Genomic DNA, 13,168 nt, shown 5'->3' with positions numbered 1-13,168 from the left:
TCACCTGCATTTATCCTGGTAATTCCTGTGCCACTACTGTAGCTTCTGCTGATAGTGTCTTCCTGCGAAGTTAAAGCATAAGGGATTGTGAAATTCACATGTGGCTTCTAACTAATTCTTCTTGTCTAATTAAGAAATTTTAGACATAAAAGTCCATTGATTTGAGGTTGGCTGTGTTGACTACCTTCATCACATCCACCTGCAACATTCTTTGGAAATACTTTTAGCAGAATGGTAGCTGGGTGTTAGCTGATTTATGTCCAGCTGATCAATTAAATGCAGGTACAGAAGTCAAACCTTCAGTCATTCCTCTCCTTTGAGTATTTATGTCATTTTTATTTCCATGTGTTGACTTACGTGCTGATGTATGTAATGTAATATCTAGGAAACTACGGGCCAGTTAACCTCACTTTCCTCTCTGGGGAGATGATGGAACAGCTCATTCTAGATGGCATCTCTATAGATGTGGAGAAAAAGAAGGTTTTCAGGAGCAGTCAGCATGGACAGAAAGGGGAAATCGTGGTTGACTAATGTGATAGATGTCTATGATATAACTGGCTGGATAGATGAAATGAGAGCAAAGGATGTTGCCTCCCTGGACTTCAGTGAGTCTTTCAACACTGTTTCCCGTATCATCTTGAAGATAAACTTTGGAACTGTGGGTTAGATGAGTGGACAGTGGAAACTGGCTGAATGCCAGAGCTCAGAGGGTTGAGCTCATTTACACAGAGTGTAGTTGGAAGCTGTGTTCCTCCGGGGTCTGTTCTGGGTCCACTTTCATTTAGCATCTTCATCAGTGACCTGAATGAAGGGATCCAGTGTGCCCTCAGGAAGTTTGCAAGAGATATGTAAAGCTGGGAGGAGCTTCTGATACACCAGAAGGCTGTGCTGCCATTCAGTGAGACCTGGACAGGCTAGAGAGCTGGGCAGAGAGGAACCTAATGAAGTTGAAGAAAGCCAAGTGTAGAGTCATGAACCTAGGGAGGAATAGTCCCATGCCGCAGTATAGGTTAGCAGTTGACCTGTTGGAAACCATCTCTGTGGAGAAGAACCTGGGAATCTTGGTTGCCAGTAAGTTAACTATGAGCCAGCAATGTGTGTCTGTGGAAAGAAGGGCAGTAGCATCTTGGGTGCGTTAAGAGCGTGGGCAGCAGGTTGAGGAAGGTCGTTCTCCCCCACTGCTAATTATTCTCCCTGGTGAGTCGGCATCTGGAGTCCAGTTCTGCACTCCCCAGATCAAGAAAGACTTGGAACTCCTAGGGAGAGTGCAGTGGAGGGCTATGAAGATGATTAGGGGACTAGAACATCTCTTTTATTGAAGAAAACACTGAGATACCTAGGGCAGTTTAGCCTGGAGAAGAGAAGAATGAGAGATCTTATCAATGTTTATATGTGAAGGGCAGGCGTCAAGAGAGTGGTGACAGATTTTTTTCAGTGATGGTCACTGGCAGGGCAAGGGGCAATGGGCACAAACTGGAACACAGGAAGTTGCATCTGAACATGAGGAAAAATGTCTTTATATTGGGGTGACAGAGCGCTGCAGCAGGCTACCCAGAGACCTTGTTGAATCTCCTTCTCTGGAGCTAATCAAAACGTGTATGGATGCAATTATGTGTGACCTGCTCTAGCAGAGGGATAGAACTAGGTGATACCATGAGGTCCTTTCCAACTTGTACTGTTCTGTGATTCTGTGATATTTGAGCAAGTTTATCACAATTATCTGGACATTTACAACGACTGCTTATTTAGGGTTTAGAAATGTGTCTAGCCAGCTCATGATCCTGGTTTGGGCTTGAGAGTTCAAATGATTTCTGAAGTACTACATGATGTCTTCCATACAGCGAGACACCCATTTTGAAACAGTAAGTCCATTAAATTTTGGTCTTTGGCAGAGAGCAAGTAATTCTAGACTAGCTTATTCCCTCTCAACTATCTGAGATATTTGGAATTGCATTTCAGAACCTTGAGATGAAAATTATCTTTTCTAGCAGTCTGAGTACATTGTGGTTTCCACTTGGAGAAGTTGTGTTAGAAATTACAACTATTCTCCATGCAGTAAGACATATAGTGCTATATTGAAAAAGAAACTCAAATTTCAGTGCTTCAGTTGAGAAATTACAAAAGAAAGCAGCATGGACAGACTGTGGTCAAAGGGTTTGACAGTAATGCACTGGGAGTGCGTGTGTTACCTTTTCCATCAGAAAGATGGAGAAAGTGGGCAGTGTGTTTTTTCCCATTCGTGATTTGCAACACAGCTTGGGAATCTGATAGGGTAGGTGCCTGGAAGCCTGAGACTTCAGGTGTTTTGTGGGTGCTAGTGGTGATGCTTCTGCTTGGTTTGGGCAGCAGAGTGCTATATTCTAGAAAATTTTGCCTCGTGTTTCATGAGCCTGTCTGTATTTTGCTAGATGTATAGTGATGCATTATGGGCCTCTTAGTCTGAAACTGTTTACATGGATGTGACAAAGGCCACTACAGTGATATCACACAGACACCATCTCAAGAAATGTGTGTGTTCTTCAGCACTCTGTGCTGGAATTTGCTCCATACTCTAAATAAGGGATAGCTCATTAATCATAGTCTGATTTGCTGTAGCCCATCTCTCGTTTTCCTCCTGTACTTTCTCAGTTTGCTTTCTTTGTCCTGGAACTAGCATGCACACATGTTACCATCAGGGGAAACCATTTAGGAAGATGATCTGGCTGAAAACTCAAGAAGGTTAGAGTGTGCTGGGTATTTCTTCTTTGTAGGTATATATTTGTGTAAAACTGTCTTGAAACTGAACGAGTGAACCTTATATGCCACATAGGTGCAGTTATATTGTTCTTGCTGCTTTTGCCCTCCTACTTACATGTGTTTTTATAATGAAAATATATGAAGCAATAATAAAATATTAAGGCTGAGACTGGATATTTCCAGATATTTTGACATGTATAAAATAGGTTTTGTAGTATAGTGATTCTTCTTCTAAAAATGAAAAAAAACAAAATAAACTTGGCAATTCCTAACTTTTCCTAAGAATCTAAAAATTGTTAGATCTTTCAAGCTGACATTCCAGATAATAGAGAGAAATATTTGTAATGAAGTTCCAGAAACATTTTTTCACTTAGATTATTCACTCAAAAGATTATGTACTAATGTTAGTTCTGGCTAAAATGTGATCCAGCTGCAGGTGTTTTGAATTTTAAAACTCTCTGTTGCCAAATAGCACCAAAAATTAACATTTAGAATACTGTGTTGCCATGGTAATTTCTTGATTAGAAGACTGCCAAGTAACTATAAAATCAAACCAGGAAAGGAAAGAAGATCAGTGAAAACTGAAACATTACTTAGTTCCATGTTTTTCTTATAGGTATTGGAGAGACCTTGTATATGCAAATACATTTAACTTAATTTTTTTTTTTTTTTTTTTTTGTAAGCTGGGTTCATTTCTTTGACATTTGTTGATACATAATTTAGGCAGCATACACAACAGGTTTTGGTATCTTTTTAATTAATTTTTTGCTTTTAGACTTAGTGCTAATACTTGAGGGGTTTCAGAAGCAAATTTTTAATTACAGTGAAATCAAGAAGCTGTTGTACACCTTTGGGCACATGTAAATATTTTTCACTTCTGTTTTGAGCCAGTTTTCAGCTAATGAATTTTGGCATGCCAGTGTTCTCTTGGCAGAAAAGGTCTTCATGAGGACTGAGGTATATAGCTTATACTTATGATACGTATATCATTTATGATATGTTTTACTTATGATTGTTTATCACCATTGTTCATTCACTAGACAGGATTTATATGGGTATGTGGTAATTTGTTGACAGCAAGATGATCAGGTTTAAAACAGATTGTTTCTTGAGACAAAATTTACGAGATAGGTTCTTAGTGTTTTCTCATTGTCATTCCACTCCCAGGTGTGACGTTCATGTCAGATAAAGTCTGTTAGCCTGGAGAGCACTGGAAGAAACTGTAGCAGAAAAGCAATCTCAGAACTGCCCTGTGTTTTTTCCAGGCATCAGATGATACAGAAGACAGAAAAGACATTATATTACAAAGTGGATTTGGACTTGTCTATGTAAAATTGCATTACATTGTTTAGTAATGATACCATCAAACTGCAAATGAAGTTTTTTTACATTTGTATCTGGAGCTTTAAGACAGTCTAGGTATAGGATAGACTTTACTGTACTGGGGGAGAGGAGAAAGGCCTCTATGTAATGGGTATGTGCTTGTGTAATTAAATGGATATCTCCTTCTACAGATACATCAACAGCAAAAGAAGGGGAAAGGAAAACATTCATTCTGTACTGGACATGGGTGGGAATATAGTTATCAAAGATGAGGAAAAGCCTGAGGTATTTAACACCTTCTTTACCTCAGTTTTCAACAGAAAGACAGGTTATCCTGAGGACAGCTGTCTTCTGGAGCTTAAAGAAGGTGATAAGAATCTAAACAGCCCCCCTGTAATATTGAAGGACACAGTCAGTGACCTGTTGAGCTGCTTGGATCCCCACAAGTCTATGGGACCAGATGGGATCCACCCAAGGGTGATGAGAGAGCTGGCAGAAGAGCTCGCCAAGCCTCTCTCTATCATCTACCAACAGTCCTGGCTCACTGGGGACATCCCAGATGATTGGAAGTTGGCAAATGTCACGCCAATCCACAAAAAGGGCCGGAAGGAGGACCCAGGAAACTACAGGCCTGTCAGCCTGATCTCAGTGCCTGGCAGGGTTATGGAGCAGATCATCCTGGGGGCAATCACACAGCACCTACAGGATGGGCAAGGGATTAGACCCAGCCAGCACGGGGTTAGAAAGGGAAGGTCCTGCCTGACCAACCCGATCTCCTTTTATGATCAGGTGACCCACCTGGTGGATGAGGGGAAGGCTGTGGATGTGGTCTACCTGGACTTCACCAAGGCCTTTGACACCATCTCCCACAGCATTCTCCTGAAAAAGCTGTCAGCCCACAACTTGGATAGGGGCACTCTGTGCTGGGTTAGGAACTGGCTGGAGGGCCGGGCCCAGAGAGTGGTGCTGAACGGGGCTGCATCCAGTTGGCGGCCGGTCACCAGTGGTGTCCCCCAGGGATCAGTGTTGGGCGCAGTACTGTTCAGTATCTTTATTGATGATTTAAATGAGGGGATTGAGTCCATCATCAGCAAATTTGCAGATGACACTAAGCTGGGGGGGAGTGTGGATCAGCTGGAAGGCAGGAGGGCTCTGCAGAGGGACCTGGACAGACTGCAGAGCTGGGCTGATTCCAACGGGATGAGGTTCAACACGGCCAAGTGCCGGGTCCTGCACTTTGGCCACAACAACCCCATGGGGAGCTCCAGGCTGGGCACAGAGTGGCTGAGGGCAGCCAGACAGAGAGGGACCTGGGATTGCCAGGAAGCTGAACATGAGCCAGCAGTGTGCCCAGGTGGCCAAGAAGGCCAATGGCATCCTGGCCTGTATCAGAAACAGCGTCGCCAGCAGGTCCAAGGAAGTGATTCTGCCCCTGTACTCAGCCCTGGGGAGGCCACACCTCGAGTCCTGTGTCCAGTTCTGGGCCCCTCAGTTTAGGAAGGAGGTTGAGGTGTTGGAGCAGGTCCAAAGGAGGGCAACCAGGCTGGTGAAGGGACTCGAGCACAGGCCCTATGAAGAGAGGCTGGGAGAGCTGGGGCTATTCAGCCTGAAGAAGAGGAGGCTCAGGGGAGACCTCATTGCTCTCTACAACTACCAGAAAGGAGGTTGTAGCGAGGTGGGAGCTGGTCTCTTTTCCCAGACGACTTTCAACAAGACAAGAGGACACAGTCTTAAGTTGTGCCAGGGGAGATTTAGGTTAGATATTAGAAAGAATTTCTTTTCGGAGAGGGTGATCAGGCAATGGAATGGACTGCCTGGTGAGGTGGTAGATTCTCCATCCCTGGAGATATTTAAAAAGAGACTGGATGTGGCACTCAGTGCCATGGTCTAGCAACCGCACCGGTGGGTCAAGGGTTGGACTTGATGATCTCTGAGGTCCCTTCCAACCTGGCTAATTCTATGATTCTATGATATTTCAGAACACTGTAGTTTCTTAACTGGATGAGGGCTAGGTGCAGTGTCCTTCATTGAGGAGAATAGAATGATTTGTCTTCTGTGTCTTTTCTGTTTTTTCTGGTTACTTGAACAAGAACTGGGACCAAACTGTGTACTGGCATAAAGCAGAAGTGCAGTCCATCTAGCGCTGGTTGTTTAATAATTTGTTTAAGTGCATTATTGGGTCAGGACCAAAATGTTCAACACTTTATAGGCTGAAGCCCAGGAAGAACAATGGTATGTGCTTTATGCACAGAGGAAAAAGGCATGGGTTTATTTGCTTTCATGAATTTTGCAGAGCTGGTACTGACTGCATAAGTAAGCTTTTATTAACTTTGAATTAACAACAATTTAAGACATTCTGGGTCTTTCAAGTATTCTCATGTACAGTGCTTTTGTATGTGGTAACATGAAAACAGTTTCAATAGGAACACACTGCTTCCTGTATTTCAGTGCTTTTGAATAGAGTATATTATAACATATTATGGGCAGAAACATGTTACTGGTGATTTTTTTCCTTTTAATTCAATGAAATAATTTTTGACAAACGGTTTGGTTTGTTGGCTTTTTTTTGGTTTGGTTTTTTTGTCAAGTGTTGTAGTTAAGAATAGGTTCTTACCTTTCTTGATACATCTTTTACAGATAGAAATCTTTTAGTCACACTTCCCAGCATTTTTTTCTAATTGGCTGAGCACTAGCCTAGATTGGAGGCATGTTGCCTGTAGGGACCTCAAAACGAGTTTCAGAAGTAGCCAAGTATAACATTATATTGTAATATAGTGTTCCTTTTAGAGCTTTGTTGCTGTTGTCTTAAAAAATATGAAGGCAAGTATCTTTTCACTAGTCTTGTGAGTCTAAACGTAATGTTCTGCTGTAACTGTCATTTTGTCCTCATTGTTTGGTGTGGTTTTATTGCCATTACCAATATGGGGACTGTTCTGTAGTGATTTAGGTTTCTGGATGCTAAACCAGACACTTCTTTGGTTCTTTCATCTAAAAATATATTAGGTTTCTCTCCAGGAAACTTGAAAGTTTCTTTTCATAAAAGAATTTTTGCAACAGCTTATGGTAGGCTCTTAAAATAACTTTCTGTCCTATTACATGTTGTCTTGTGTTAACTACAGTAACCATGCTCCATTAATTTAAAAGGGATAATGCAGGTGATCAGAAGCCCTTTCTTTAAGACCAGCACATATTCAGGTATAATTCAGACCTTCCAAAATTTTTGTTAGTTGAAATTAAAGTTCTTTGTAACTATTACTAAAATGTCAGTATTCAAACAAAACTATTTTCTTGGGGAAAAAAACAAATTAAAAAAAACCCAAAAGAACCAACCTAGGAGGAAATCTTGAGATCTGTGTCAGTTTCTCCACCTTTATTATTCCCACTGGTAGAGAAAGAGAAGGGGTTGGATGTACTGAGGGTTCTGAAGGGCTTGATTGAACTAGCAAGCAACAGGATAAATCTCTGGGAATGGTTATGCACCCTTCAGAGGCAGAAGCAACCTCAAATTTTAAGGCAAAGTGGATGAAGCTGTTGTTTTCTCCCTCCCTCAGCTGTAAATAAATTCTGGGTTAAATATAGCTCTAGTGACACGTTTAAAAAGCACTTGTTTGCTGGAAATCCCATTGTTGGTTTGACATTTACTTTCTTGTTCCTTTGCACCATGCCAAGTGTACCCATACATCCAAGCCAGGGCTCTCTTGGTTGTATTGCCATTTTGCCATTTGCCTGTATTGCCATTTGCTGCCTGTACTAGCAGGGAGTACCAGGAGCTATTGCCATTATCAGTTAAGTGTACATTGCAATTCCTGAAGGCAGCAATTCCTGTTATAATCCCTCTCATTAATGTGTGGTGGTATTCTTACCTATTCTTACTTACTATAAAAGAATTTGTATTAACAAATGTGTACTAATCATGAATAAACAGAAATATGTTATTATTAATAAATAGTAATGGCTTTATTGCCTTGTAGTTAATGTTTTCCTACAGAATAAAGAGGTGCCTTCAACAAAGGAAAGCACCTCTTGTTATTTGTTTCAAAGAATCCTTGGAGTGGTTATTTTCACCTAGAACTGCAGGCTTCCTGGATTTCCAGGAATCATAGAATGTGTTGCTATTGATAGAAAGAATGGTTTGTTTTGAGGTTTGCCTGTGGTTATAATTATTCTTTTGCACTTACTGCCACCTCTGGGTAGATAAAAAATCCTATTCTTAAAGCCATTGGTAAATCTGACCCTGGCTTATACTGCAGCCTTTCTAAATTCGAGTGCAAAGACTTTTTTGGTGTTTTTTTTTCTGAACTTATTTTTTAAAAAATACTGTTCTACTTATTATGAGTAAATGTTTATTACTGTTTTTTTTTCAAATTCTACTACTGGTTTTGGTTGCTTGTTTTGGGGTTTTGGTGGGTTTTTTTGGCGAGTGGGTTTTGTGGGTTTTTTGTTTGTTTTTTGTGTTTTTGTTTATTATTTGGTTTTTATTTATTTATTTCCATTCATTATGCCTGTCTCACAAGACAAGGAGCAAATAGTGGGTCCTAGGAGCCACCCTGGTGGTCCAAGTTCTATTTTTTCAGGCACACTGTAAATCTAAAGAAAAACTTATTTCATTTCTGTCCCAAAGACTTGAGTGCTTTCTTGAGAACTTTAAGAGTACTTCCAAGAACACAGTTGATGCATACTGTCCCGTGTGAAAGAAGTGACTGGACTACATAAATTGAAATTCCTAGTCTGCCAAAGAATGAATACCTTTCTTCATTCTTGCTGTAATGTGTCTGTGCAGCCTTTATTGACTGGCAGCAGGGAAGGCTGGATTTCGGCTCTCATAGCTCCCAGGAACATGCTGTATCTGCATTGGTAGTTCTATTAAAAATACATTACAAAATATTTTTGAGAGAAACTCTTTGAGCATATGTTGTATCTAGGAAGTATTAATCCAGAAGGTGTTTTATTTTCTTTATTCCACCTAGAAGATGGAATATAGGGAGCTGTGATAATTCCACTCACTATGTTATAAAAAGAAATGTTTGCATGCTCAGAGGGCAAATGGTATTGTTAAGGATCTTCTTTAGTGCATGGAGGCTTGAGCAGCGCTGCTGCTCTCCAGCAGAAACTTGCTACAGGTGGTTTTTGGCATGTGATTGCTGCTGTTGACTGAAGTAAAAAGGCTTGTAGGTAACCCTGTGTGCACAGTTACTGTCAGCAGGATATCTGAGGTACAGATACAGCTTTGCTGTACACACTTTTTTTGAACAGAAGACCAACATTAAGTCAACCATTCTTGTCCAAAAACCTTCTTTGCCTTTTCCCTTCTCTCTGTGCAAGTGCCAGTAACGGGACCCTAGTGCAATTCTCCTCCCTTACTCCTTGAGGAATCCCTGTGCCACACATTCCCCCTCTGCCCTGGTGGAAGTGGGGCCAGCAATCAGCATGTGCCCCTCTCTAGAAACTGCTTTGCTCTGACTGTCCAGCCTTCAGGCAGGGCCACTGCTGAGCACAGCTCAGCACTTAACTGCTTGCTTGTATTGGTAATCAAGTTACAAACATAATAAGGTGTGTAAAATATGTGGGTATTTTTTTGTGTTTTTTAAACAGATTGTATCATCTCATCCTTATGATCTCTGCACAGGGGATTTATACTAGCCAGGTTTCCCATTATAAGGGTTAAATTTCCCTCTCTGACCTTTAAAAGTTTTGGGTTTTTTTCTCTTAGTTGGTCAAGCTTAATTCAGGTTCATGACACTAATATTCCTGATGTAACTGGCTTGATGGTGCAGACATTGTCAAGCAATCATTTTGATTTTACTTCTGAGAAATCAGAAAATAAAATGCAAGTCTTCTGTAAAGAAGGTACCATCTTATTTTGACACTTATCCCACTGCACAAATTAAAGAGAATTTTTTTTTTTGTCAGGAAGACTGATTTTTTTTGTTTGTTTTATATTTTGTATTTTTTAAGTTTAGTTGTTAATCCCAAAATCTCATTAGTGATAGTAAGATACAACTTAATAAGTAAAGAGGTTTTATGAGTTGCAGAAAGCAAGGTTTTAAGTTACCATCAACTTCCTGTATCTCCAAAGTATATATGAATAATTGGCAAGTCAGTGTCTAGGCTTTGGTCTGCTCACAAGGAAATTTAATAGCAAATGATTCCAAAGATTTGTCTGTACTATCTGTGTAATTATAATTAGAATCCTGCTTATTTTATTCTAGGGCAAGAAATAAGACAAAAACTTAATTGTCACGTTTTCTATAATGCTCTCTCCTTTGAAAAATAGTTTGGGAATGGGCTGCTGGGTATGATAGGAATTTAAAAGAGAATGTAATGACTTGGAAATCACCTTGATTTTATTTTCATCATAAAAATCAATTCAAATACATAAAATGATTTTCATATCTCAAATTCTCCTCTGCTATAAGTAATGTTTATTTTGGAAGTCTTTCCTTAATCTTTAAAAATATTTCATAATAAAAATACTTCAACAAATTATGTGCTAATGGAAAAGTGCTGGTGTTGATTCACTGGGACAAAAATAAACAAAGTGAAGGTAAAAGGTGAATCTTTTCAAATCTTGAGCTCAGTCTAGCCCTAGGAATAAAACTAAAGTATGACTAGTTAGGAATGTCTTGTCTTATGTATAGATCTCAGACATATTTTTAGACTTTCGGTTGTTCTTCCTCTGATGTTTGTAGAAACAGTTTGATTTTCAGTGAAATCTGAACTAATTTGAATTGGGATTTGGTTGGCAGGAGAATGCATTCTGTTTTCAAAAATCGTTCTTTTTCTACAACTAATGTATAAAATTTAAGACAATGTAATGGGTGTATTGTATATGGAAACTAATCAAGGAAAGCAACCTATATAATGCATTCTATATTTCTGACAGGTTGTGAAGATGAGAAAAGATGTGAAGAAGGCCAAAGTCCTGGCTATTCGCAGACTAACCAGACACATCGGGAAGTTAAAGTTGAAAAAGTCAGTTTTAAGTATCAGTGTTCTTGTTTGTGTGCATATAAAGGGGGCAGTATCTTAATTGTTATCCCAAGAATAGAGAAGTGAGAGGATCATGCATTATGTTTGAAACTTAATGCACTATTATGAATAAATTCTACTTGTCTTATTTTTGCATCACCTTAGGATAGACTGAAAGTGCTAACTAAAATGCAGTTTCATAAAGTATAATTTGGATAACATTTTTTTAAGGGCTTTAGTGTATTGGAAGCTAATCCAAATCACTTAGAGAACGTTTTGTAGTACTTTCAAAGGTGTCAGACCTGATCTTGTCTTGAATGTAAGTTGTGCAACTTTTTGTCACTGCAGTTGTCTAGAAGGTTCAGTAGAAGAAATACTGCTTAGTTTGCACAGATATAAAAGTCATACTTGATTTTTAGTAATTAGTATTAATATTTAAGCAAACAGTTAGGACAATGTTTTTTGAATTTAATTTTTAAAGATAGCTGGTCCAAATTAACTTAATGTGCCCTACTGGGCACAGTATAAAACACATCTTTTACAGTATTCAAGGTGTAAATTGAGCATACTCTTCTCCCACAATTTTAGCAAATTGTGCAAAATTGGAAGCAAGCATAATTATATTTTATATTTAAATAATATGAACTTAAAGTGTAGTTATATTTGAGATATCAGTGTCTCACGTATCGTTATAGTTACCATTTTCTAATAATATTTGCCTTATTCTGGTAAATCACCAGGTTTTTTCCCTCTGCTCGGAACAGTGAAAGCATTAGATTATTTTCAAGTCTTTGCTAAAATGTTCATTTAAATACAGGGGAATGTGTTTATGCTCACTCTTGTGATATTTTTATTTTGCTACTTGGTTTTAATACATGGGGAGATGAAGTTAACAAAATCAAGTTATTTAATAGACGAACTTCATTTTTAGGGGTTCAGAAGAGCTGAAATTGAAGAACCAGAAACGAGTTGAGAGATTAATAGAAGAAATCCATGCTATGAAGGTAACATCGTGTTTTGATATTTAAAAAATATTTGGGGCAATTAATTGTAATAAAAGAATGTTTGCCTGTTTTCTGGGACTTCATTATTGAAACTTAACAGAAAAGTTTCTAGAGTCAACTTGATCATTACTGAAACACAGTGGGAAAATTTGTTTGCTGCATCTGTCAGGGTGTTAAGACAATTTTATAAGTTTTCCAGACTAGACATGAATTTGTTTAGAAACTAATTGTCCCATGACATACGCTACTGAAACAGTTGAAGAACAAAAGTAAAGTTCCCAAGTCTTTAAGAACAGGGAAGACAATTTGTGTTCCTCACAATACAGTATCCTCATTGTCACTTCTGTTAGCTTTAAGCATGATGATACTTGTCTTTTACATTCAGCCTCACAATAGATTGAAATTTTAGCTGCAAGGGACTGGTAATGCTTGAGTCAGACCTTTTTTTATCTTCAGTCTTGCTGTCAATTTATACAATTTTTTGTATCTTCTATGATATGACACAGCAGCATATGGCTCAGGAATTTTGTAGCTTCATAATGTTTTATACTAATAATACCTCGGTTTTAACCATTACTGCTTAAAATTGTGTGTGTTGAAATCATATACAAGTTCCAGTCATAATGACTGAACAAGAGTCCTGTATAGGCCACAGAAGCTGTTTACACATAAAATTACTGGGTTTTTTTTGTTTTCCTTGATGACTGTAGCTATTAAATCACACTTCAAAAAACATGGTAGCTGGAAAGGCTTAATTGACCCATTTAGATGTGCTTTGTGCCAAACACATCAGGTAAAATCATAGTTTACTGTCAAGGTATTTATAAAACATGTCTTCACAAATCAGTAAAGAAGGGAAAGATGGATAGCACTGTATTAAAGGGTAAAGCACTGGTCAGCAACACGACAATCATATTGAGGTATTCTGCTTTTCTGGCATACTATCAGTCTTAAGCTTTATTTGTGATTACTCTTACTTTTTTAATGACGAACTTTGCTGTCTATTTCAGCATGATGAGGATTCTGGAAACCCAGATCAGGTGTAGTGCAGGACTGAGCTAATAGACCCATGGTTTATGGGGCTTCTGTGAGAATTTCACTCCATGTTCCCTACTGCACCCATCTGGAAGTGTTCA

General features: G+C 39.0%; 1 protein-coding gene across 2 annotated transcripts in view; it reads left to right on the top strand.

Annotated features, from left to right (window-relative positions):
• SRFBP1 (serum response factor binding protein 1) overlaps positions 1-13,168 on the top strand; it is a 74,493-nt gene that overhangs the window by 14,092 nt on the left and 47,233 nt on the right. The window contains exons 2-3 of one of the 2 annotated variants that reach the window (XM_071730354.1): positions 10,943-11,031; positions 11,960-12,032. In XM_071730354.1, coding sequence (XP_071586455.1) covers positions 10,943-11,031; positions 11,960-12,032 — 162 coding nt within the window. The remainder of the gene's footprint in view (positions 1-10,942; positions 11,032-11,959; positions 12,033-13,168) is intronic. The other variant, XM_071730353.1, reaches the window with a different exon arrangement.

The sequence above is a fragment of the Heliangelus exortis genome, chromosome Z, assembly GCF_036169615.1.
Source record: "Heliangelus exortis chromosome Z, bHelExo1.hap1, whole genome shotgun sequence".
NCBI lineage: Eukaryota > Metazoa > Chordata > Aves > Apodiformes > Trochilidae > Heliangelus > Heliangelus exortis.
The sequence above is the reverse complement of the archived record's forward strand: the minus strand, read 5'-3'. Positions and strand labels throughout refer to the sequence as shown.